Raw genomic sequence first — 27,747 nt, 5'->3', positions numbered from 1 at the left:
TGATGGTCACAGTGTCCCAGGGTCATGTGAAGTGACCAAAACCTGCTGCAACCACCCAGCAGACGGGGGGAATAAAAACCCAACACCACCCACACCACCCCCGCTGCCAATCCTCAACAGAAATGCTCACAACAATGAAAACCTCGGACAGGAGGAAGAGCGCCACCGGGCAGGCAGGCAGGTGTCTTGCTCGGCTGTGGCTTGGGGGGTACTTTTTTCAGTGCCATTGTAACTTCAAACAGTCACTAAGCGAACTGTTGTAAATTGAGGACTACCTGTACTTCATCACTTTTTTCTTTTTGGGGGGGGGGGGGTTATCAAGTTTTTGACACTTAGCTAGGCGACTGTTGGTACTTGGATATTGCCATATCCTAAAAGTGGTACAATGGGTGAAAAGGTTGAAAAGCCCTGCTCTAACTTACATGCATGTCCATTATACCTGCTGACAAATACCTTACAAAAAAAATCCATAGCATTCATAACACGATAGCTACAAATCCTCTAATATACAGACAATATACATGGTGGTGATATTATGTTGGCATTACAATATTGTATATGAGCATATCACGAACAAAATAGTAACCAAACTCATAAACTTGAATATCTCACTAGACGACTCAACCACGTATCCCTCCCTTCTCTCTGACCTAGTATTTACCATATTTATCCAGGAAGAGGAAGAAGAAGGTGTCCACAATTGTGATCAAGACTCCACCCCACAAAGGGATACTGTAAAAAGAAAGTAAATTTTTATCATCGGAATAGAATTGCACAAATCTGACTATTTCTCAGAGTACAATGAAGACTCGGTGTTCTGCTATCATAAGCCCATGTCTGATTCCGGGAGGGTTGGTGCTTTCTATGCCAAGTTTAACTGCAACAGTTTAGTCTTGTAGGATTTTTCTAATGGTACTGGGCATAGATGGACAAGATAAGGGATAGATTAGGTACATAGCTGTGTCAACAAAACATGTCTTGAAGGGCCTTAAGTTTGTTAAAGCTCTATCTGTAGCGTCTTTAATTCAAAGAATAATAGAAAACAGCTTTCTGCTAAGCCAAGTCAGAGTTTCAGCTTTGTCTTTCCACATGGGACTTTTTACTGGTTTATAATCAGCACTGAATCTATACTATGTTATGTCATCAGCTGTATCTAAGAATTGTGTCAATGCACTGCTGGCTCAGATACGCTTATCTGCATTTGGAACGAAACTGGGTTATTTTTTTACTTGAAAATGTTGCAGTTCTCCAGACCTTACCAACTGCCTGTTTTTCCATAGCATTTCCCATTTTCCTCTCAGCACTCAGTACCAATTTCTTTCTCTCTTGACCTTTGCTTTAGAGACCAGGAGGCCATAACATCTCAAGATAGGTGAAAGTGAAGTGCAAATCAGACTCCATTTGCTTTTGAGAAATTGGGAGTGCAATCAGAGATCTACAATGATTGTTAGAAACTCTTCAAGTTTTAGGTGGGAATCTTTCCAATACTATCTAGAGGGGATAAAACCTGGGACTGTGCTGTGCTACTGGGTTATAGTTCTTCCCCCTCCACACCCAAATTATCCCTTGCAATACTTTACATTAACCTCCGATGGCCATCAAATTGTAGAAGGCTGTTCTATATCCTGCAACTTCGAAGTACACTATTCTTTGCTTGTGTAATTGTATCTTGGCCAGTCTGAAATACATGATTAGGCAATATATGACAAAAGTTTCAGTGTCATGCATTGGCAATTCCTCACCCCAACCATTTTTGCAGGAGGATATTTAAAATGGGGAGGAATTGTGCCTGACGTGCAAAGAACAGAGAAATGACAGCATTGGTTTCACCTTATATGACTCCAATCTTTCCTGATTCTAGGAATCTGTAGAGACCCAATGGTACAGTCCAGCGTTGGGTAGTTCCACAGCATTCACAGCACTTTGTCTCTGAAACGGGCCCATTGCTTTGTCTTGTGGCCATAGAATATCAGGGATCTTACCGTCCAGCGGAAAGGAGGTTGAATGCAATTGCCGTTCCAATCACTTCCTGCATATCGGAACCAATTATAGCAATTTCGATCATAATCCAGAGTAGCACACGTGGGACCTATAGCGGAAAGGACAAGAGTTGGGCTGTTAGAAGATACAAAAGAAAAGCTGATGCACTAAGATGTCTCAATGCCTCTTCCTAATTTTGGCTCTAACACATAGGAACTTAACTGGTCATCATTCACACATGACACTAATCTAGGGATGGGATATAGTTGCACTGACCATATGTATTATAAAGGACAGTCCTTTGTTTCACAAAGCTGTCCTTTTGATTTATTTTTCAAAAGCTGACTTTTGTCCTTTATTTTGGTTCTATAACCTTTACTATACAATTGGTACCAGCCAACACCAACCATTTCACATCTATGTGAAAAATATGGAAAATTGAATTGCTCTTTCAAAATAAATTCACATATACTGTTCGAGTTTATAGATTGTTTTTATTAAAATGTGTTTTTGTAAAGTTTTTCTTAGTTTTGCTCTTGAATTTTCCTTTGCTTGTATATGTCGTGTGTTAAGAGTAGGTATGTGAGTGGGCATGTGAGTGGGAATCCTCCCAAGGGCTAAAAACTCCCATCCTACCCTGAAATCAGAGAAAATGCCATACTATACTTAGATACATGTTTAACATACTTCCAAAAGATCACTAGATACATGCTCAGAAATAGCCTAAGACAGGGCTTTTCAACCAGTGGTACGGGTACCACCTGTGGTACATTGGCACCTGGCAGGTGGTACGCAACCATCCTAGAAAAGTGGTAGTGGGGGAGGCTGGAGCTGCAGGGCTGTCAGGGCTCAGCGGAAGCGCCAGGATCAGTGCCAGGCTCCAGCTGGAGCTCGGTGCTGATCCTGGCGCTTGTGCTGAGTCCAGAAGAAGCACCGATCAGCTGGAATGTTGCAGCATCTCCAGGGTTTTGTGATTTACATTCAGATGCTTGGCAACTGATTCATATTTATGACAGTCGCAGTGTCCCAGGGTCATGTGAAGTGACCAAAACCTGCTGCAACCACCCAGCAGACAGGGGGAATAAAAACCAAACACCCCCCCACCCCCATTGCTCACAACAATGAAAACCTCGGACAGGAGGAAGAGCGCCACCGGGCGGGCAGGCAGGTGTCTTGCTCGGCTGTGGCTTGGGGGGCACTTTTTTCAGTGCCATTGTAACTTCGAACAGTCACTAAGCGAACTGTTGGAAGTCGAGGACTACCTGTACTTCATCACTTTTTTCCTTTTTGGGGGGGGGTCATCAAATTTCTGACACTTTGCTAGGCGACTGTTGGTACTCGGATATTGCCATATCCTAAAAGTGGTACAATGGGTGAAAAGGTTGAAAAGCCCTGGCCTAAGAGACTTGTTGGGTGTTGAGCATCTCCATGCAGGCAATCTGTTACTTGGGCCAATTTAAAGGTGCAAAATCATCACGAGGGGTGACCCAAATCCACTCCAACTACCCACTGCCCATTAAAGAGAATGTGGTTGTTTTTCTTCTGGCTGCTGATGCTGTTGGAGGGGAAATACCAGCCAAAGGAATCCATGTTAAAGCTGAAAAGAACAGTTCTATTCATTGGCCTTCTTAATGAAGCACAGAACAGTTAAGCTGTGGGAGCAGTGCCAATGAGGCTGGCCTCCTTCTTGGCTAACCCAAGGCCTGGAGGAATCCACACTATTGCAGCAATAAAGGAAGAGTCATAGGATCATTTTGTCGTCTGTAATCATGCCCAAGTAACTCAGTTGTCCAGAACTTAGTCACTTCCCTTCTTAACAATTATAGTATTCTTTGGAAAAAAAGTAAAAATGTCTGAACTGGCAATTAGTGCAAAAAACCCCAGATAGGCTGATAGAAAACCCAACAACAACGAAACAAAACAAGGACCCAGAGATCACAAGGTGCCAATAAATAATGATCTGAGGGATTGTCAGTTATTTCCTAAGCACAGGGCATTAATTCTGAAGCCTTAAACCTTTATGGCCCGATTACCCGAGGGACCAACTCTCAATATCATCTGTAGGAAACACCCTCCCAAAAATGCTCCTATTTTCAAATAGGGCAGATTTTTTTTTTTTTGCATCATTCCCAGCTATGACGGTCACTTCCTTGGAAGTTGCATTTGAATCCCACTTGCTCTGCTTTTAGAAAAGGGCCAACATCTTTACAAGATTAACAGCAAATGATTTTATTGCCATTTTTTTTAAAAAAAAAATGTGTATCATCTTTAGAATATGTATTTATATGAGCATGGTTTCAAATAGAAAGGCAATATATAAATTAAATAAATTAAAAATGCTGTTGTTTGTAAACTATGATTTATATATTAACATTTTGCATAAAACAAGCAATAAACCATGATCAGAAACAATGGTGGCTTAGTCTGGTAAACACATGAAATCAAATCATGCTTTGTTTATCCATGGTTTATTGTTGTTGTTGTTGTTAGTTGCAAAGTCGTGTCCGACTCATCGCGACCCTATGGACAACGTTCCTCCAGGCCTTCCTGTCCTCTACCATCTTCTGGAGTTCATTTAATCTCACGCCTACTGCTTCAGTGACTATAAACCACAATTGTTTGGTTCATACAACAATCAAACTACATTCTGGCTAGGTGCCATGAGCAAAGGCAGAGAAAGACAGACAGATGAAGGTCAATTTAGTTCCATTTGCAACTAACACTGCACCACTGCAGCCACTGAATAAAGCAGAATTTGGAACCAATGCTTGCCCTAGAGATGCAAGTGATTATCTGCTACACCTTCATACTCACCTTGGGATAGTAGTGATAACATATCTCTCCTAAGTCCTTGCCTGTTACTACCCCAAGCCGGATAGCCAGCCTTTGGCAGAGCAGACCCAAAATTGTGCTCCAAAGCAGGACCCAGAGCAGCTGTGTAGGGAGCAAAGGCACATGGTCACAGAGCACATAAGAGTTTCTGTATCAATGCAACAATAATTAAACAGGACTGAGACTCACAATTTTTACATAGCTTTAGCATATTGGGAGAGAATCTCAGAAACACCTGTCCATATTGGTCCACCCAGAGCAACTTTTATTGAGATGGGCAGCTGTACAAATATGATAAACAAATAAATACAGCACGGAGGGTCAGTTAGAATGAATGGGGACAACTTGTAAAGTCCCTGTGAATCTATGTAGAGGCTGAGCAATGAGAACTAGAAGTATGCAGGCATTCTATTTCCAGTCTTCAATAATTGACAAAGCTGACTAACACTGTGTGTTTGAATGAATTTCAAAGTACAGTACGTACAGAGAAGGCATTGTAAACTACATACTCACTTGGAAGCCAGCAACAGCACCACATTGTAAGTCTGATTCAATATTTCCTGGATCCAGGTAGGCAATACTCATGAGGAATCCTGGCCCAGTGAAAGCCCAAAGCTTTCTGAAACTGAAACCGTACTGAAGAAAAAAAGATATGGAAAATTTAACTAAAGAGCTGGAGAAGAAAAGTCATAGTAACATTATCATACTTGGATAGCTCATTCTGCTGAATCAGGCCTACATGATCACTCTTCTTATCAACCAACAAGAGTATCCCTTAGAAAAACCTGACATAAGACTACCACTTTGATCCCAATGAAAGAATTTGCTCCTCTTTCTCTAATGCAGATCAATGCTACTTGTGTGTGTGCGTGTGCACACGTACGTACATATCCGTCTGTCTGTCTGTAGCATGTATCCTGTTGCTAAATTGCTCCTAGCCTTTTTGGGGGGCCAAGGGTGGTTTGGATGCTCTACATCAGTGGTTCTCAACCTTTTTAATGCCGTGACCCCAACCGGTCGTAAGTCAAGGACTAAACCGGTCGTAAGTCGAGGACTACCCAACCGGTCGTAAGTCGAGGACTTTCCCTGCCCGGAGCGCCGCGCATGCGTGGTTCCACCCCCTGCGCCGGCCGAGGCGTAGCTGGCAAGCGGCAGAGACGGAGCAGGCTGACCACCAGCTGGCCCAGCCCAAGGGAGGTAAGGCACCCACCGGAAAAGGGGGGAAAAATGGCGGACAAAAAAATGGCGGACAAAAAAAATGGCGGACAGCCTTGCTTGGCGACCCCCGTGAAATGGTCGATTGACCCCAAATGGGGTCCCGACCCACAGGTTGAGAACCACTGCTCTACATGCTCTTGGCCACAACAGCATGGCCCATGAAGTGTCAACATCTCCTACTGACCAGCTGGCGGGAAAGGAAATTGCATGGGTCCTGCCAACCAGATGCTTCCATAGTGACAGCAAAAGCAAGGGGGTGGGGGACTCAGAAATTGATAGAAGAGGTGAGGCAGGAATCCATTCCCTCCAGGGAGCAGCTGTCTGCCCTGCAAACTATCTTTGCAGCATTTTTTTCTGAAGCAGCATCCAAGCCAAAAATCGATTGGCTCCACTTGCAAAGACCAACAACTCAGGGACACAGCCTTGATCTTGGATTGGTTCAATCCTTGAAGTGAAAATCGCCTTGGGCCCTCTCTAGGCTATGGTCTGTTTACATCACCTATTATTTCTGAAAACTTTCCTATTTCCCTGTGTTTGAAACACAGCCTACGTTTTCCTGGCTCCTCAGAACACAGATATTATGTTAATTCTATGTAAAAAAATAAATCAGTTTCAGTTAAGCTCCATTCCAGGGGACTGTGCACATATCCATGGGGTTTTCTTAACAATAGTACAGAAGGGATTTGCCATGCCATAGAATCGTACGATTAGAAGAAACCTCAGAGGTCTTCTACTCCAACCCCTTGCCAAAGGCAGGAGTCCTCAAACCATCTCAGACAAATGGTTGTCCAATCTTCTCTTGAAAACCTCTGGCAACGAAGCACCCAAAACTCTGGGAGGCAAGCTGTTCCATTTTTAATACAGGGGTCCCCAACCCCCGGTCTGTGGTCTGGTACCGGGCCCGGCATGCCAGCAAATGGTCCACACAAACAAGCAAAGCCCCATCTGTGGGATGGAGGCAGCACACAAAACCACGCACTGTCCGGTCTGTGGAAAAACCTTTCTCCACAGAACCGGTCCCTGGTGCCCAAAAGGTTGGGGACCTCTGGTTTAATACACGTAGTCTTTGATTTACATCTAGATGTTTAGCAGCCATTCGAAGTTACAATGTCAGTGGAAAAAGTGACTTATTACCAGTTCTCACACTTATAACTCTTTGCGGCGTCCGTGATCAAAATTTGGGCGCTTGGCAATTGGTATGTCTTTACGATGATTGCAGAATCTCAGGGTCACGTGATCATCATTCCCAGCTGGCTTCCAACAAGAAAGATCAACAGGGGAAGCTAGATTCACTTAACAAATGTGTGATTCACTTAACAACTGCAGTGATTTGCTTAACAACCCTGGTAAAAAAAAGGTCATGAAATAAGGTGTGACTCACTTAAGAACCGGCTTGCTTAGCAATGGAAATTCTGGTTCCAAATTTGTCCATAAGTCAAGGACTACCTGTACTTCTCACTGTCAGGAAATTCTTCTATATTTCCAGATTGGATTTCCTTCCGATAAGCTTCCACCCCTTGCTTCTTGTCCTACCCTCAGGCCCTATGGAGAATAAATCAACATCCTCTTCCCTGTGATAGCCCTTCAAGGTTGGGAAGACTATTATTATGTCTCCTCTTGTTTTTTCTCTTTGTTAAGCTAAATATACCTTGTTCCATTAGCTGTTCTTCATAGGATTTAGCATCCAGACTCTGTATCACCTTTGTTGCTCTTCTCCGCATTTTTTTCCCAGGGCCCCAGCTTCTTTTGAGTATTATGTTGATCAGAACTGGATGCAGTGTTCCAAATGTTGCCTCCCCAGTGTGGTATAGAGCACTACTATCACTTACCTTGGTCCTTGATACTTTCCCTCTGTTGATGTAGCACAAATTGTGTTGGCTCTTTCGGCAGCTGAAGCACACTGCAAGTTCATCCTTAAGAGATGGTCCACCTCTTGGTATAGAGCACTACTATCACTTTCCTTGATTCTTAATACTTTCCCTCTGTGTTGGCTCTTTCAGCAGCTGAAGCACACTGCAGGCTCAGCCTTAAGTGGTGGTCCACCAGGATGCCTAGATCTCTCTCACAGGCACTACTGTTGAGCCAGCTATTGCCTATATATTGTACATGTATACCTATCTTTTTCTGCCTGAGTGCAGGATCTTACTTTATAATAATCAAAAAAGGAGTTGGTTACAGTCAGTTTGGCAGAATGGCTGGGTTTAAATTATCATGCTCAAGTTATAATGTAGTTCATTAACATGCTGTGTGAGGCCAATTATGCGGTGAAGCTGATGGTTCCAAAAGGGCTTTTTGGTCAAGCGTAAAACACCAGGACAACAATCAATGCGCAAACTCGTAGCCAAAGGCTTACCCCACCAACATCTGGAATCGCGATCCTCTCATCCAAGTAGGTTTGATCCTGGTCCTCTTGGTCCTCCTGTAGCTTTGGTGAATCCGTAGCGCCATACTGAGTTTTCCTTCGAATTTTGTTCCCTAGGAAAGTTCAAAAGCAAGGAGAGAGGTCAATAAAAATGAATAGAACTCTAGAAAGTATCCTGTACTGTAATGACTGAAGCAATATCACTACATTTTCTGCTACACTAACAGCGCTTAGCATTTTCTTGTAGTGTGAACATTCCTTCCCTCCCCAGTTTTCAGCTCTTCCATAGGCAATCTATGGGGACATTTTTGATGCAAAACGCAATATCAATATTTTGCAAGTATTTAAAATCTCAACAGCGGAAGCCAGTGATGGAAGAAATTGAATTTTTGAACAAAGGTACATCAAATCTCTTTTCCTATTCTCTGTAGAACTTGAAAAATGAAACTAATTGCATTGTAAAAAGTATGCCCATAGGCAGCTATAGAATTGCTTCCAGGAAAATGAGAAATATTTTCTCAATGTCTTGAGAAAAAAAGATGAAGTACGCTCACAAATGTATATACATCTTTACATCAGTTCTAAGCATATTAAAGAAAGAATATCCATACCTTACCCTGTTCCTCCATATCTCTTCCCACTTAGTTCATGCACAGTCCAAATAACTTTACTACTGCCTCATTTATAAGCAAAATGTCTTTTTGATGAGTCTCACAGTCTGGAAAAACCTGCTTGGTAAGTCTACGCTGATCCCTCCTAACCAGTGAAGTCATGTTTGCGTATTCAGTTAGGGATAGGCATTAGCAGTTTACTGTAAGATCTGAAAATATTCTGACCAGGAAGGGATGGATGTAAAGCACCTGTGTTGATTGTCCCAAAAGGTGGTTGTCCTGCCTAAAGTGCGTTCCATTGCTTATAAATGTTTAATATGTCAAAACGCATATTAAAATAACTATATGAGATCTTCTGTGTTTCAAAGGGAAAAAAAATAATGTATTGGCAAACAAGTCAGATAAAGAAATGTTATTTATTAATTTGCAGATAGAAGCAAATTATTCTTATGAAAATGTTGGGCATATAATTTTTTTTTCAAATTCTAAAAATGATAGAATGTACTTTCCGGCATCCCATCTGTTCATTATACTGTTCCTCAGATTTAAGGATACTTTTGTCACATAACTTTTAGAGATTAAAAACATGTATACTGTACTTTGGAGATTAAAAACACATATGTTTTCATTGACCTAAAGAAAACCATCTGATGCCAAAAATAAATAGCAATGTACATGAAAATATGGGCTCTTATGTACAATACTTATGAAGCACAAGGTGTGAATACTTAGTTTAGTATAGCTCTGTGCTGGCATAATCTATCAAATAAAAATAAAGCCAGGTAGTGTGACCAAGAGATAAATGCATACATATTCTTAGTGCCAGATTTCCTTTATTAAACAGGTTTTATAACGCATCTTCCAGTTTCAGCACAAAGCTCAAAGTGAATTCAATTAAAAATGAGACTCTTACCCACGAACTGTTAAGCAACATAATGAATAATTAAACCAAGATAGGTGCAGTATAGCAGATAAAACAATTTCAAAACAAGAACAGTTATTTTTGTCCAGCTCCCACCTACATGTTGGAGCACAGCCAAGTATATCACTTTATGCTCTCTCTGTACAAAGTTCTTCCTGGCATTTGCTGTTCTACATTTGCTACACTGATCTGGTATTGTGGTGATAAGGCGCTTTTCCAGGCTTCTCCCTTCAAAGACTGGTGGTTTTTAAGAACCAGGCTTTCTTTCTGCATGCATGCACATACATGCACTCACGCGTGCGCGAACACACACACACACACACACACACACACACACATATCCCGGATGAATGGGAGGAATATTTTGCAAACTGGCTTGCAGCACACACAAATAAAGGTGAATGGATAGGAACAATTAAGACTTAATTCTTTCTCTCTTGTGAAGGAGATGGTTAATTCACAAAGTTTGGAAGTTGTGTGCATAGTACCTTGAATGATTAATTGCTTTGGAGCAGAAAGAAAGAGCACTGATCGGCTGGTATTATTTGCATCGAAAACCAACTATCATGCCACCCTTAAAATATGTGCTGGAAAGGTTTCAATTTTGGTGAGATTCAGCATCTTACGGAACATGAGTTGTGCGCTTCCCTAAAGACTCATCTGTTGCGTTTCGCATTTAAAAAAAGACTCATCTGTTGCGTTTCGCATTTGGTGGGGCTTCAATATCTGTAATTGTTAGTGCTGTGGTTAAGGTACTGGTCTAGGACTGGATTCAAGTCCAACTTCAGCTGCAGAAACTCATTGGGGGACCCTGAGTCAATTTTTCTTAGTCAACCCAACCTCCCTCTCAACGTTGCTGTGGAGAAAATAGATGGAGTGAATGTAATGTATATGTCCTCAAACCCCTGAGGAAAGGCAGACTATCAATCTAGAATAAATAGTATGAACTTGGGCTGCTTCTTATTAATCATATCAGTGGTAGAATTATATGCTTGGGTGCTGGATTATTCTAAACAGGTTTGGTTCTGGGAGAAGAAAGGCAGATCTGCTTGATGGGAGGTAAATTAAGTTACATTCGGGTTGCTCTAGATCAGATGTGTCCAATCCATGGCTAATGAGCCACATGAGACCCTGGACAACTAGTAATGCAGCTCTACCAGATCGCAAACCTTTAAGGTTATTATATGGTGTTATGTTCATTAACTATACTATATATTTTGTATGCAGCCCAGATTGGACAACCATGTTCTGGTCTGTCTGTCTGTCTGTCTGTCTGTCTGTCTGTCTGTCTGTCTGTCTGTCTGTCTGTCTGTCTGTCTGTCTGTCTATCTATCTATCTATCTATCTATCTATCTATCTATCTATCTATCTATCTATCTATTTATTTATTTATTATTTAAATTTATATACCGCCCTATCTCCCTTACGGGACTCAGGGCGGTGAACAGGCGATAATAAAAATCACAATAAATATTAAATAAAAAGCCTGCTCTAAAATACCCCCTATAAAAACCCCTACCAAAACATAATCAAAACTACGCCAGGCCGGCCGCATGGAATAGATGGGTTTTCAAGGCTCGGCGAAAGAGGCGCAGGTCCGCAGTTGTACGTAGGTCGGGGGGTAGGTCATTCCAGAGGGCAGGAGCTGCCACAGAGAAGGCTCTCCCCCTGGGGGTCGCCAGCCGGCATTGACTAGCCGACGGCACCCTAAGGAGGCCCTCTCTGTGGGAGCGGACTGGTCGAAGGGAGGTATTTGGTAGGAGGCGGTCTTGCAAATACCTAGGTCCATTGCCACGGAGCGCTTTAAAGGTTGTTACTAACACCTTGAAGCGCACCCGGAAGGCCACAGGCAGCCAGTGCAGCTCGCGCAGGAGAGGTGTTACATGGGAGTATCTAGAGGCCCCCAAAATCCCCCATGCGGCCGCATTCTGAACTAGCTGAAGCCTCCAGGTGCACCTCAAGGGGAGCCCCATGTAGAGAGCGTTGCAATAGTCCAGGCGGGAAACGAGGGCTTGAGTGACCGTGCGTAGAGTGTCACGATCCAGAAAGGGGCGCAACTGGCGTATCAGGCGAACCTGATGAAAAGCCCCCCTGGCCACGGCCGTCACATGATCATCTAAAGACAGCCGAGCATCCAGGAGGACGCCCAGGTTGCGGGCCCTCTCCTGGTCTAGAGCAGTGGTGGGGAACTATGGCCCTTTTATGACCTGTGGACTTCAATTCCCAGACTTTTTGAGCCAGCATGGCTCAAAGTTTCTGGGAATTGAAGTCCACAGGTCATAAAAGGGCCATGGTTCCCCACCTCTGCTCTACAGAATTGTATTTATAGATCCATGCATGTTTTCTTGGCATAATAGACAATAGACAAGGGGTTTGCCACTGCCTTTTTCAAAGACATTGTTTCAGTGTTTCAATCTGGATTTTTAACTATCCCAAGTGCTAATCAAATATAATCTTGCTTCACCAGACAGGGTCATGCTATAACTTTGATAGCCTTGTCTACAGCATACCAAAAATGGCTTGGTAACACAAGTATTATCCTCTAGTCTAGTCCTTGACAGTGGCCTTGGCCTTGACTCCAGACTACAGTTTGCAGAACCTCTTCCTTCTGTCCCACAAAACAAACCAGAGAAGACTGGAGAAAGTTGGAGTAAGACAGTGCTACGCCATATAGTCTTTATATTGTTCTGACAAGACTTGGAGTCCCTTCAGGCTGGGTAAGTGAGGAAAGACCCCCTCCCTCCCTTTGATGGATTGGAACCAGAGCCTTTAGTCCTCTTTTCAGGGGGTGATGAGAGCTAGTTGACTGCAGCTCAATCTTGTGGCTATGAGATCTATTGTATGAGCACAGACTTATCCTCATACTTATCTGAGATCACCACTAAGTTTTTCAGTGAAATTGTTGGATATAAATTGTTTTTGGGTTGAAATCACTGTTAGGGCGAGAAGTTCTGAGCAACACTTAATGGTTCAGTTTGGTTCCTTAGCTTGGAACTTCAAAGATTAAAAAGAGAAGTCCTTCTACTGCCATCTGCTGGTTTGAGCATGAAAATATACATCACGTTAAACTGTTGCATTAACCGAGTATGTCCTAAGAAGATGGGTAAACTTAGTCATGGTGCTGCAACGTTTGGAGGTGCTACATTGGTTTAACTGAACTGTGACTCTTAAACAACAGTTCAAGTGGTGCAACTTCCCATCTTTCCAGAGTGAAGCATTGGACTTGTATGAAAGGCACGGAGTTTTGGCAGAAGGAAAAGGAGACAATCTATCTCCTCCAGCCTGTAATTCAGCAAAGGAAGTTTTGAGTGTGTGGTCCTCTTTTCTTCTGTTAAGAAACAAAGGAAACACACTGGAATGGAATCCAAGAAAAGGGAAGAAATAATCAGCTTTGAGACATTGTGGTTGCCTCTTCTCTTCTGTAAGTATCCTTTTTAAATCAACATTGGTAATATCCAAACCAAGTGGTATTGGCCAGCACACACCACTGCTGATTAAAAACATAGAATGTCCTCAGGATCACAGATTTCAGAATGTAATCACCTCCAAAGAACTTAAACTCTGTTTCTGCAACTCATGTGGTTACACTATTGAAAAATGCATAATTATACCATGGTTCAACGTTATGGGACCTTTATAAATCTCTGTTACGTGTTAGGCAGAAATTCTTTCCCAATTTTATTGTTACATTTCATGTTTGTTCATTTTCTTAGAATGCTTTGATGATTTTAACAGCTGGGTAATAGGCAGACATTTAAAAGCAACCGAATTACATTAAAAAAAATGGGCTTTGCAGAGTTGAGTGATCTCAATAAAGTAAATCCTATATGCAGCACATCTACCCAGAATTAAGTTCCATTGAATTAAATGAGGCTTATTCACAGCAACTGTATAAAGACTGCAACCTGTAAAGCTACTTGGTATAAATCAACTGAAAGAAGAGAAAACTAGATGAAGCATGAAAAATGTAAACTGTTTTTTTTAGAAACCATTCTAATGGTGCACTCATTTATATTTTCCTTCTTCTAAATAAAAACATAAATCAAATAAGTGCCTATGGAAGAAATGAATATGAATTTAAAAAATCACAACAGGAACAGACGATATAATTTTTATCACTGAAAAAATGAGTACAATTTCATGTAATCTACCTGAATCTTGTGATCCCATTTAAAAGTTTCTTCTGTCAAGACTTATCTTCAGATCAGAAGCAGTGCAAGATCTTCACAAACGATAAAAGCTGAGGAGAAGTCACCACATGCCCTAGAGTTCAGTGACAGAGTGGAAAGAAAGGAAACCTTAACAGTGATCTCTTTTTGGTTACTCCTGGATTTCACAATAATGTAAAAGGAGAAGTGTGTACAAAACGACAAAAAAATTGTATAATTTTCTCTTACACATAATGTTTGGCATTGAGAAGCATTGCCTCAGCAGCACTGCTCGAGCATCATAACAGAATTGCAATTTATCTTGTTTTGTTTTATTATAGGGACACTTTTAGTCTTTGGTATTTAAAGAGATACTTTTGTGATTTTTTTCTATGTCAGGTGCCAAAATAATGTGATCAGCAATATATGCCTCAAGCTGCTGTTATGTGCTCCTGGCTACTTTCCTTCGTGACCAGAGGCAAGCTCGCCTGACCAATAACCAGCCAAGACACAGTGAAGGCCTTTTGTTTCGTTTATTGCAATAAGTGGGGAGAGAAGCTATCAAAGCTTGGTTCTCTCCAAAGTTTTAACCCAAAATATCTCCTTCTTTTATTCATCCCTATCCCTGCCGCCACATCCCTCCTCTTTCCCCATTGGCTGAGGTACTATGAGGTTACACTCTTTCTGTCCGCTTCTTACACATTTCCTGCTAACATATTAAATCATATTCACATATACAATAATAATAAGAAAAATTAGACATTTAAGTAGTTGTTTTGAGCTCTATGGATATTTATGTCCCCCTTTTAGAACAATAGGTTCTTTCCTGTTTTTCAATTCAGTATGCCTTTCCTCTTATCTTATTCAGCTTGTTTTCCTGTTTTCCCACTCTAAGACCCAGCTAATTTTTGCCTACGTATTTATCTTACATCCTGCCTTTATGTTATCCTTTCCTGATTCCCATGCATTATAGTTGCTTCTCCACTCAGTAAATTTCCACTGCAGCAAATTCAATTTTAAATTTCTCTTTCAATATTAAATTTTTGAAGACCTTTCCTTTACTTCTATCAAATCCCCCCTTTTAATTTTTATTACTCTGAAAGGTCTTCATTATCATGCTTAGAAAATCTTATAACCGTTAACTGTATAATTTCTTCTCTTCCTTCCTAAAAGCTTTTCCTACAGTTTTGGTTAAAGTAGATGCACATGAAGAAATACATTGCAGACATGCACAACACCTAAGTCCTATAACCACTAAAAAAAATAGGCCAAGAAACATTTGTCTTAACCATTCAGTGTTGGGAAAGCAATTAGTTAACCAACCCCAATTGCTCCATATATTTTCATACTTTTTTTCAGGAGCTTCAGCCACATTCCTGATTCCTTTTGCAATATCCATTACTGCTTCATGATTGTCATCTACCTTTAAATCCCACAAACAAATTTTTAGCTTTATTTCCCAGGCTGCTCTAGTGTGTTGTCTTCAGTAATATTAGAATTAGAATCCACCCCTCATGATTATTTCACAGTATTTAACACCCACAAATTGCTCCACAATCACAACAGCAATAACCGCAACAGCAATCACACTGACAATAACAAAAAATATACATTTACCACCTAATTCTTACAATTTACAATTCTATGTTTTCAGTTTCTAATGGTGTGACTTCTGTCCCAGTTATTGGTTTTATTTGTAACAAACCGCTTTTACTTCTCTCATGATCATCACCAACACCTTTGTTCTTTGTCCACGTGTACACTGACATCATGGACACATATAAGTATAGCTAGCTACCTTTATTCTGGCAGGACTTGTGAGCCTTTAATAACTGCAATAACTAGATTGCCACTGGATGAAGCATTAGTAAATTACAGTCAGATGCTGGCCCCGATTTCTGAATTATCTTTCTCTGACCCATTCCTGTTTTAACTTACACAATCTTTTATTGTACTGAACTGCTTTCAGAAGTGGCTTGCCAACACCTTCTTTTTAGAGCTACACAGAGAATGTCTGGTCCCAAATCACCAGGACTTTTGTGTTGAAGGCAGGTCTAGAACCTACAGTGTCCCAGCTTCTATATTCAGCATCTTTAACTGTTACACCAAACTGGCACACATTAATTTTATATATAAAGTTAATTTATGTTGCCATTCTTAGCAACATAAAGAATGTTGCTGAACGCCAGTTTGGTGTTTTATTTTCTGTAATTGTTATATCTTAGCATAACAATAACAGGAAACAAAACACTGTAATTACCAAAAGAGCTGCAATAATACCTTTGCATTTGGTAGGTAGATGATCTTAGTTAACCTAGCTTTTCCTAAAGATCTGCTGTGCGTTTTATTGGTTTGCCTCGACAGTGGCTTACTGAATAGCTTCAGTGATTCAGTAAAGCTTGCAGTAAAAGGATAGCGTCCTGCTCCAAGGAACCCTTCCAGGATTTCTCAAGGCACAAACAGTTCAGGCCAGTTCAGTCATGCTGAGGGCATCTGCATGAAAAAGAGAAAACATTCAGGGCATTTCTTTGCCTTTTCTGTTCGCCAGAGACAAGAGACTGAACCCAGGATTATTTACCACTTTTCTTAGCATGCAAGGGAATGCTTGACTTAAAACATTTCATTTAACGACTCTTCAAAATTGCAATGGCACCGAAAAGAGGGACTTATGACCATTTTTCACACTTACGACCGTTGCAGCATCCCCACGGTCATGATCAAAATTTGGATGCTTGGCAACTGGTTCATATTTATGACCGTTGCAGTGTCTCCCGGGGCCATGTGATCCCCTTTTGCAAACAACTGACAAACAAAGTCAGTGGGGAAGCCAGATTCCCTTCACAACCGGGCTACTAACTTAACAACTGCAGTGATTCACTTAACAGCGGTGGCAAGAAAAGTCGTAAAATGGGGCAAAGCTCACTTAACAAATGTCTCACGTAGCCACATAAATTTTGGGCTCGGTTGTGGTTGTAAGTCAAGAACTATCCGTATTGGGCTCTCTTGAATGTAAAAGATCTTGAAGAATCTCCTTTCAGGGGAAGAATGCTATGCCCTCGGGAATTTAAGTGGCCTTACTTTTCAATAGATATGCAACTGCAACAGAAGGACTGGATATAACAGAAGTAGGAAAAGTGGACACCAAGGACGCAATATGTAATAGTTATGGTTTGCTAATGTAAATGCTGCACTTAAAACTGTAAGGTGTAAGAAAAGAGAAGTGCTGAGGCAAGCACTAAGAGACACAATGTAAAGAAATGGACTGGGGTGGGAAGAAGAGGACAATCATGTGGTGTAGTTCCTCATCTACTGGTTAATGGATAATGCTAGGCTGGTCTTCCCCTTGCCAGATGTTGCCCCTAAGAGTCCTGACCAACACAGAATGATACAATGGGAAAGGACCTTGAAGGTCATCTAGTCCAGGGCTTTTCAACCAGTGGTACGGGTACCACCTGTGGTACATCGGCACCTGGCAGGTGGTACACGACCATCCTAGAAAAGTGGTAGCGGGGGAGGGGAATGAACCAATGGCAGCACCGCACAAGCCTGAGTGAGAGATGGCTGGAACTGCAGGGCTGTCAGGGCTCAGCGGAAGCGCCAGGATCAGCGCTTCTTCTGGGCTGCCAGGCTCCAGCTGCAGCTTGGCACTGATCCTGGTGCTTCTGCTGAGCCCAGAAGAAGCGCCAATCAGCTGGAATGTTGCAGCATCTCCAGGGTCTTGTGATTTACACTCAGATGCTTGGCAACTGATTCATATTTATGACAGTCGCAGTGTCCCAGGGTCATGTGAATTGACCAAAACCTGCTGCAACCACCCATCAAGACGGGGGGAATAAAAACCAAACACCCCCCAACCCACCCCCGCTGCCAATCCTCAACAGAAATGCTCACAACAATGAAAACCTCGGACAGGAGGAAGAGTGCCACTGGGCGGGCAGGCGTCTTGCTCGGCTGTGGCGTGGGGGGGCACTTTTTTCAGTGCCATTGTAACTTCGAACAGTCACTAAGCGAACTGTTGTAAGTCGAGGACTACCTGTACTTTATCACTTTTTTCATTTTTTTTTTTGGTCATCAAGTTTTTGACACCTTGCTAGGCGACTGGTGGTAATCGGATGTTGCCATATGCTAAAAGTGGTACAATGGGTGAAAAGGTTGAAAAGCCCTGATCTAGTCCAATGGTTGGAATATATATACATTGAATATGTGTACAATGCATGTCCAATGGAGGAATTTAATTTTTTTATTGTATTACTATTATTACTAGATCTAATTGGGATTACTAAAGTTGAATCTAAATTTAAGAAGTTAACAAAGTTTAGATCTTGGTAGAACATTGTTCATTTTTAAATCTGTATGATTCTGGTACAAGCTGTATACCAAAACAATCTGTCTTTAACATTGACATAGACCAGGTGGCCAAAGAAAATCTTGGCCAATTGAGTGGCAGGTATAAGATGCCCTGATGAGAGCAGCAGCCTTTGGCAAAGACTAGGAAAAGAAGGCTATTTGGACAACTCATAGATGATGGTGCAGCTGCAGCTTTTTGAAAATTGAAATTTTGATTAATGTTTTTTTACTAGCAAAACATGACAGAACTTCCAATAAAGCAAGGGATATTAAACAGCTTTAGAGTCTTTGAGGAAGAGGGAAAGGGGTAAAAAAGGTTTCATTCACTTTGTCCAATTTGTTGCATTACTGCTTTTCTCAGAACATGAACTTCATGGTATGCTTCTGGTTTCTGCTTTTAGTTCTTCTTATCTTGCACTGAGACTGTATTGACTGGGTAAGTATCCCTGCAGACAAAAAGGAACTAGAGTAACTTTTGTGCATTAACATAGATCAGTCCAGAAAGTGATGGAAAAACACCACATCATAAAATTCAAATGACTCAGCAAGGGTCTGTTGTTAAAGGAAGCGTTTGCAAAAAATGTCAACTGGGCTGCCTCTGAAAAACCTTACTCCTGCCTCAATATGGGATTTTTTTTCAGCTAGTTGGGCAGCAACCTTCATTTGATGCAACCAATGGGCAGGGTGTCCCTCATATAGAAGTTTGGAGCTATTCTGCTTTTTGGTCCAGTCAGCCCCCTGACTTGCTCTAATATGGGGCAGCACCTTTTTGATTGGTCTAAAAAACCTAAATAGAATTAGACCACAAAGTCACCAGAAGCTGATCTGGAGTCAAAAGAGGATCTATCAGATACTCTTGGTCGATCATGAGCTTTAAACAGATATGAACTCACAATTATCAGTCACTACATTTAGTTAGTTTAGTTAGAAACTCTTTCTTCACTATCATAGTCGTTCCATCTGACCCACATAAGTCTTTGGGTTATTTGGAGTTGTTGGAAACCTCAGCTAGAAACTGCACATTTGTTATTATGGTTTGTGGCATGTTCAGACTGGATTTGGCATTTTTATTCACCTATCTAGCCCTTCCCAAGGATCTGGGATAAGCAGATGTTGATGTTGATGATGTTAATATTCTTGCAGAATGTAATAATAAAATATAATATTGTTATTGACGACTATAATTGCAGTAATAAAAGCTAATGCAAACTAAAAGAAAGAAAGTGCAAAGGAGAAGAAAGAAATGTTGAAAAAAGAAAAAAGAAAGAAAAGTAAGAGTACAATGAAGAAAAAAAGAAATACATATATATGTGACTTTCAACATTCATCACAAATATAAACAATTTTAGTGACTTTTCACTTCTTAATTTGCAACCAAAGATCTCTTCATCCCATGTCTCATCTCTTATCTATAAACAAATTTACAAAGCATTGTCAATTCAGTACTGATGTCAACAAATTCTTTAAGGTTGCCAGAAATAACAAATTATTTTAACCTTGATCAGATAAACAAATGTCATATTCCTTCCTTTTATTTCTAACAGTCTTAATCCTTTCATTCATTCATTCAAGTGATGCCATAGAACTTGACTTTTTCATTTCTTTTTTACCCCTTCTCACAAGATTTATCCAAGGTTCAGCAAACCTTTTTTGTATGTTCAATACAAAACAATTCTCTAGGTCACTCTCTTGTTTATTATTTGTAATCCCCTTTCAATTTTTAAAGCATCAACTGGTTTCTTTTGCATGTCCAATGAAACATTTTTTTCCATGTTATTCTTGCTGCCAGCCATTTTTAGATCCACTTTCTATGACAATTCTGTCTCTGATTTAACAGATAAAACTTGTTTCTTTTCTGTCATTTTTTCCAAAACATCTTTTGGACACAGTCTATTTATAGAAGCCAATATCACTGTTGACATTGTGGTTATTAACTTCTGATTCCGTTTTTCAAAAGTATCCTCAGTATTTCCAATGTTATTTATTTATTTACATATCAAACTTCTTAACTCCCATCTCTCTCATAGACAATGCCCTGATTCATATGGCTATAAAAAAAAGGGGGGGGAGTCAAGCATAATCAAACTTGTAAGATTCTGTTGCAATAGTCCATCTTAATAAAAACAGCTTCATACTTCCATGGAATTTGTTTCTTGGCCTGATCTATATTACGGGGTTGACAAATACAGACTTTGAATGAGAATACCTTAATAATATGGTTTTAGGTTTCTCTGCAACAGAGATCTAGTATCTAATTTTCTTTTTCAGCCTGGTCTGAAAACCCTTATCGAGCTATATGTAAGCCTGAAATTAAGTTTGCAATAGACCAGTTGTCCACTTACAATAAATTCTGATTCAGTATAGTAGGCTAATCTTACAATCTCTGTAGGAAGGCTCTTTAAAGAACAACAGTCATACATATCTCTCACCTATCACTATTTATACCTCATTGATTATGATAGGATATTTGAGCTACCTAGAATGGACAAGTTGTAGTATCAGAAATGAAGTGGACATTTAATATTTTTATAATGATAATTTGGTTAATAGAAGTGGGCTTGTTAAGATTCAGCTACGAAAATATGCAGAATTATGTCGTCTTAATGCTAATCAAAAGGCGAAACACCACTGATTTGTACTGTTTGAAATGCTGCTGAAATACAAACACAGCTCTTGAAAATATATAATTAACAATACTCACAGTGCTGTACCATGGATAATGTCTGTGGATTCAGACTGGAATCTGTATGCTTTCTCTTTAAATGAATAAATATTCTGAATCAGTTGCATGAGTAATGTCTTCATGAATCAGCAAATTAAGTTTCTTGACCTTTGTGCCTCAACATTTGAGCAAATGTGGAAGTTCCATAAGGCCCAGACACAGAAAGCTAAATAATGATATAGGGAAAAACACGGTGTGCTAAAATGTTGGTGCATAGTTTCCATCGCAACCTTGACTCTCCAGTAAGTCTGTGCACATATCAAAACTGTATAGTATTTCTTAAAACAGAAAAAAACAACTCTGAGTGTTGTCAAAATTTCACATAATCCAGACCAGGAAGCCAACACCAAGAATATTATTACTACCTTTATTGTAAGGTATAAAAAAAACAAATAACAGAAGTAAAGAGAATAAAAAGCTTAGAATAGAATAGAATAACAGAGTTGGAAGAGACCTTGGAGGTCTTCTAGTCCAACCCCCTGCTTAGGCAGGAAACCCTATACCAATTCATACAAATGGTTGTCCAATCTCTTTTTAAAAATTTCCAGTGTTGGAGCATTCACAACTTCTGAAGGCAAAAGGAAAAGAAACCAAGAACATAACCAGAGGCAAACAAAATTTATACTTGTGAGTATACATAGGACTAACGTCTTAAATTTCCAGATTTAATATTTCTTCCCAGAACAAATGATGTTTTTTAGAAGAAGCATTGCTAACAGAGTTAAGAAACGGCCAATTTGAATGAATGAATGTTTCCAGAAAGGATGTTAGCTGGCCCCTGGGATGGGTTTTTAGGGAAAATGGCTGTGCATATCAGAAGGTCCTCCAAGTCAGGGGTTCCTAACCCTGGTTTGTGGACTGGTACAGGTCCGGTGCCCACTGGGAACCAGGCTGCGCAAGCAGTGGGAGAACACGTGAAGCTCCATTTGCACAAGTGGCAGGTGCTTGTGTGAAACCATTCTCTCCCCCCACCCGCTGCCGTCACTACTGGTCCTCAGAGCTGGAAAAGTTGAAGCCATTGCTCAAAGTTATCAGTTTTCAGCAGGTATCATAATTTGGCATGCCTATTTGCACAGTCCCATGCCTATTTGCACATTCCTTGGGTCTAATGCCAAATCTAGCTACAAAGCAAGTCATAACAGCAACTTCTTTGTTCCTATAATAGCTTTCTAATTTCATATACCTCACATTATCACTTCCTGCCTTCTCTGGATACGCACAATAATAACTAAACTGCTAGCCTTCAATAAAGACTTATTTTATCTCAAGGAACTGAGCAGAACCTAGCCCCAAACTGCATCATTGACCACTTTGTCAGTGAGTCATTTAGGCGACAAGGCTTGTGTGAGGAATAGAGGGAAAACATCTCAATTTGAACACCAGAACAGCAAAAGATGAATGCAAGTTGCTTCTTCAATGACCCCTGAAGATGAAAGCTTTGTTGTGAGAACACGTCTGACAAAACAGTTATCGGGTATTGCTTGAGCTATGGGTAGGGGACTTGAGGTCATGCCCCAAAGCTCTATAAAACTTATCTAGGTCACTTGGTTGTTTATTACCATGGGCTGCTTTCTCAGTGGGAACTCTTGCCTTTCCCTACCTATGCTTTTGATGCTCCAGCCAGTCCTATACTCAACTGCATGCCATCAGGCTATGATGTTATGATTTCACAGTTCTCTGAATTTGCACACATAAATTGTACTTGCAAGTTTTGCTGGAGGGTGGGAGGAGGTCATGATTCATAGCAACCAATCATTTCTGAAACCAAAAGCAGATTCAAATAGATATTGTAGCCAATGGTGGTTTCTGATCTTGAAACATTCATGAGAAATGTCTTAAAGTTTGTTGTAAAGCAAGTCAACCATATTGTTTATAGATCATAGGATAAAACCTGAAGAAATGGTGGGCTGTGGAAATGGAATAGAAGACAATGTAGACCTTGGAAAGGAAATAAAGTTAGCAGAAAATGTCATCCAACTACCAAAGCCAAGATGTCATTTGTCTCTTGAACAAGCAGGTCAATATATTGTAATAAAGAAAGGCAGTAATTCCCAGCAGGTTTAGAAGCCAGGCCAAAGTTCTTTCATAAAATTCAAACAAGAGATGAAATATCCCAACAAGAGCTTAGAGTCTCTCCAAGAGCAAGATTTTTTAAACAAGAATAAGCCAGGAGCAATGAAAAAGTTGAAACATATATATATTATTTTTTAGCAACTGGGACCTAGAACTGAAAACAATTGAATCCTATCGGGATTATGAAGGATCAACTTGGGTAGGTCTAGTTTAATAAAAAGAAGGACTAGGGGTTACACTGTTTCAATGTCTCAGGGGCTGCCACAAAGAAGATGGGGTCAACCTATTCCCCAAAGCACCTGAAGGCAGGACAAGAAGCAATGGATGGAAACTAATCAAGGAAAGATCCAATCCAGAATTAAGGAGAAATTTCCTAATAGTTAGAACAATTAATCAGTGGAACAGCTTGCCTCCAGAAGTTGTAGTATTCTAACACTGGAGATTTTTAAAGAAAAAATTGGACAACATTTCTGACATGGTATAGGTTTTCTTGCTTGAACAAGGGGTTGGACTAGAAGACCTCCAAGGTGCCTTCCAAATCTATTATTCTGTTATTCTGTAACTTTAAACCCTTTCAGAGGCCCTTCCCTTGAAAAATTGTTACTCATAACCTGAATCTTTCTCTTAGGCATTCTTTGTTCCCATGAACCCCTACCTTTTACTCTTCAAATGGTGTATACTCGGCAACTGTTTTCTGGAACAGGTAAGAATTAAGCTTTCCCACGCCTTGAGGAAGAAATCCACGCTCCTTGAAGAACCAGGATCCCATGGTCATTCTTAAGAGTACAGTGTTTCTCAGAAAGCTCAAGGTGTTCCTCTAAACAGAATTCTGCATTTTGGTTATGATTCATAGCAGGAAATAAATTGTTAAGCAATAAGCGACTCTTAATAGAATGTCCTGTACTTTGGGGAGTGATATAAAAAAAAATGGCTTGTCAAATGCATAAATCTTAAAAAGAAGGTTTTTCACTTTTTTACTTAATTTTACTTCATTTTTTTCAAGGTTTTTAAATACATTATTTAACTTTTCAATACATTACAAATGCACACCCTTATAATGAAGGGTGTGCATGTGTAATGCATTGAAAAGTTATCCTGAGAATTATGGTCAATAGAGAAATAGATACAGGATCCAGTATCAAGCTAAGTAGTGGAAGATTCAGACAAAATGAAAGCTCCTTGTCATGCAAGATCACAGAATTCACAACAAGCAAGTTAGATGGCTGCAACAGGGCATATTCCTGGAAAATTAAGCTGTCAACAACTATCAATTATAATTAACGTGCATGAAATTTTCCTGTCTTCTAGTAATCTCTCCATCATTTTCTTGTAATGCATTATGAGAAATAGGATATCAAAGATAAATCCTTGGTCTGATTCAGCAGTGAAAGCCTGAAAAAAGTCAGAAAATTCCAAAGCAGTTCTTCAAACCATGTATAGTCTTAACACACACACACACACACATACACACACACACACACAGAGAGAGAGAGAGAGAGAGAGAGACAGACAGACAGACAGACAGACAGACACAGACACAGACACACAGATACAGACACACAGAAAGAGACACAGAAAGAAGTCAGTCTCGGGCTGTGTCTGAATGATGTCCTAAACTAAAAAAAAAATGGTTAACAAGCATTCATCTGAATCTTGTTTCAGATGTTGCATATGATAGGGAGTACTGCATGTGCTTTCCTAGATGAATTTTTTTATCTTAATATTCATGCAAATGTGAGTCTTAATCCACATAATTTCGTACAGTGCCCAAGATGTAGAATTAAATATATTAAGAAAATTTCAATTGAAGTTGAGAGTAATTATTTAGAGAACTTAGGCATTGGAAGAAAAGTCCATGACTGCAAATGTTGGTCATTCCTTTGTGCTTGTTGTTGTATGTCAAAGCCTGGCCTCACAATAATGCAGCATTGTCCTCATCTAGGTTTTACCAAATCACCTTCAGAGCACCGAACTTAAAACCAAGCACAGATACAGCACAAAATGTTTACTCTATATTAACCACAAATGACTGGTGGAAACACACCTAACTCTGTCCTTGCATACAGTCCCCACACAAACATACCTAAAACACTTTAAACAATCAGGATGGAAAAAATGAGTTCCTATCACAACAATACAGTAGAGTACATTTGTTATTGCAAGGGTAGGCCAAGATTGCCCTTCTTTGTCATACTTCTGATTAAAGAGCTTGTAATAAACATTGATCATAAGCCAATCCTTCTTAAAGTGACATGAGCAAGAGAACTGGATAGCAATTAATTCCACTGGCTGCATACTCTGTGAAGTAATTCTCTTGGGAGTTTCTTTTTATCCTTTCTGAATTGATTTCTGTTCACTTTAAGAAAAACAGAGTTCCCCAGAAAATCCCATTGTTTTTCCTCATCCTATTCCTCCCCCTCCCTCATAATTTGGTAAACTTCCTTCCCATCCTCCCAGGAACATCAATCATAATTTAATCAAACATAATGTAACTGAGAAGCAACAATCGGTGGATGCCCTTTTACTGTCAACCTCTTCCCAGCTACAGCAAAAGATAGGAGAGGGCAGATTTATTAGAAATTTACCTCTTTCACGAATCCTTATTTTTTTTGAAATGCTATTATCTAATAAAGCCAGTGGGAAGAACTAGCTGTGTCAGCTCTATACTGACAAAGCCGCTTGATCCTGGGGCCTCTGTGGGGGGAAAAACAGCTTTGCCTATAAAAGGCATCTTCCTGTTCCTTTTGTAAATGCCACAGAATGGGGCTTTTCCAGTCAGTTCATGCCCATAATGCTTTCATCAGGTATATGCAAAGCTCCCAGCTAGAACATGCCTCCACCTCTGCTGACAGAGCTCCTGTACATTGATGGAGAAGCATCACTTCCTCATTCAGTTCCCCTGAAGCCACTAGGTTGAGAAATTTGGACTGCCCTGTCATTTTGTCTGAAAATCAGAAATCCAACTCAAAATCATAACATCCTTTTAGTCTTCCCTTATAAAGAAGGTATTTCCAATCCCTTTGCTTCCTCTCTCCAATATTGTATCAGAATTTTATTAACCAATAAAACTTTGGGAATGGGCAGCATAACCCCCCTCCCCTCTCCCTCAAGCAAATACACACCTGGAGTCCAACACAACACAGTGGTAAAAGAGGAGCCACAGAGTTCTCTAGACAAGACACCCCAACAGCTTCAAGAAACAGCTCTCTCTTATTAAGCTTACAAAAGCGGTAGCATATAAAGAAAACTTATATGTTTTATAGATGGCATATGACACCAGTGCGCTTAGCGAAAATGTTTAAAAAGGTTTCGGATATTTGCTGGAAATGTAAACAACAGCCAGGCACTTATTACCATGCCTGCTGGGTATGCCCTATTGCTAAGAAATTTTGGTCTAAGATCCATAGATGGTTGGAAAAGATGATGAAAATACAGATAGAATTTAAACCGGAATTGTTTTTGTTAGGAATATTAAGACCTAATTATGGTAAAGAGAATGACTATTTGATATTGCATGTTTTAACAGCTGCAAGGATAGCATTTGCCCAATACTGGAAAAATGAGAACTCACCATCTGACCAGACTATAATTACTAAAATTTTAGAGAGTGCAGAAATGGATAGACTAACATTAGAAATGAAAGAAAAAGTTGATTCAATTTATTTTAGAACTTGGGAAATTTTTTATCAATGGTTAGAGACACGTTAGAATTTGAAGGATTCAATATTTTAGAATAGATGACTGATTCTTAACCGAGTTCTAACTAATACTTCGATGATATGATTATTTTTTTTTGATTTACTGATTTTCATTTGTTACTTTTGATTGTTAGGATTTTTTGAGATTTTATTAGTAGTGTTTACTTAATAGATCAACGTATTTGTTTACTAACTGTTTTTAATATGTTATATAGTCTAAGCCAGTGGTTCTCAACCTTTTTAATGCCGCGATCCCCAACCGGTCGTAAGTCGAGGACTAAACCGGTTGTAAGTCGAGGACTAAACCGGTCGTAAGTCAAGGACTACCCAACCAGTCGTAAGTCGAGGACTTTCCCTGCCCGGGAGCGCCGCACATGCGTGGTTCCGCCCCCTGCGCCAGCCGAGGTGTAGCTGGCAAGCGGCAGAGACGGAGCAGGCTGACCACCAGCTGGCCCAGCTCAAGGGAGGTAAGGCACCCGCCGGAAAAGGAGAAAAAAATGGCGGACAGCCTTGCTTGGCGACCCCCGTGAAATGGTCGATCGACCCCAAATGGGGTCACGACCCACAGGTTGAGAACCGCTGATCTAAGCTTCGGTAAAAATGGTTGAACATGATATTTACTCATTATTATTTAATAATTTAATTTAATTTAATTTAATAATTTAATTTATATACCGCCCTTCTCCCGTAGGACTCAGGGCGGTGCACAGCATATTAAAACAGATACAAACAAAATACATCAAAAAACAAAAAAACCCCATAAAACCAAATTAAAAGCCAAATATTGGAAGCTGTGTGTCAATTAAAATTTTCTTAAAATCATCCCTACCTAAA

General features: G+C 40.2%; 1 protein-coding gene and 1 long non-coding RNA gene across 3 annotated transcripts in view; both read right to left on the bottom strand.

Annotated features, from left to right (window-relative positions):
* Positions 1-14,142, bottom strand: part of SLC11A1 (solute carrier family 11 member 1) — a 37,989-nt gene extending 23,847 nt beyond the window's left edge. The window contains exons 1-6 of one of the 2 annotated variants that reach the window (XM_015820469.1): positions 14,077-14,142; positions 8,384-8,505; positions 5,326-5,448; positions 4,795-4,914; positions 1,983-2,089; positions 662-732 (exon numbers count right to left, since the gene is read on the bottom strand). In XM_015820469.1, coding sequence (XP_015675955.1) covers positions 662-732; positions 1,983-2,089; positions 4,795-4,914; positions 5,326-5,448; positions 8,384-8,505; positions 14,077-14,095 — 562 coding nt within the window. In that variant the 5' untranslated portion in view covers positions 14,096-14,142. Of the gene's footprint in view, positions 1-661; positions 733-1,982; positions 2,090-4,794; positions 4,915-5,325; positions 5,449-8,383; positions 8,506-9,008; positions 9,061-14,076 lie in introns of those variants that run through there. The other variant, XM_015820470.1, reaches the window with a different exon arrangement.
* Positions 14,143-16,321: 2,179 nt separating this feature from the next.
* LOC107291472 lies at positions 16,322-24,025 on the bottom strand. The gene is made up of 4 exons (XR_001548972.2): positions 23,871-24,025; positions 21,122-21,308; positions 18,748-18,866; positions 16,322-16,566 (listed from the first exon to the last, which is right to left on the bottom strand). It is a non-coding gene; the product is annotated as an uncharacterized LOC107291472 (long non-coding RNA).
* Between the last annotated feature and the right edge of the window lie 3,722 nt (positions 24,026-27,747).

Source organism: Protobothrops mucrosquamatus, unplaced genomic scaffold, assembly GCF_001527695.2.
Source record: "Protobothrops mucrosquamatus isolate PMUCROS unplaced genomic scaffold, P.Mucros_1.0 scaffold1133, whole genome shotgun sequence".
NCBI lineage: Eukaryota > Metazoa > Chordata > Lepidosauria > Squamata > Viperidae > Protobothrops > Protobothrops mucrosquamatus.
Note: the sequence above shows the minus strand (reverse complement) of the source record. Positions and strands in the feature narration are given on the sequence as shown.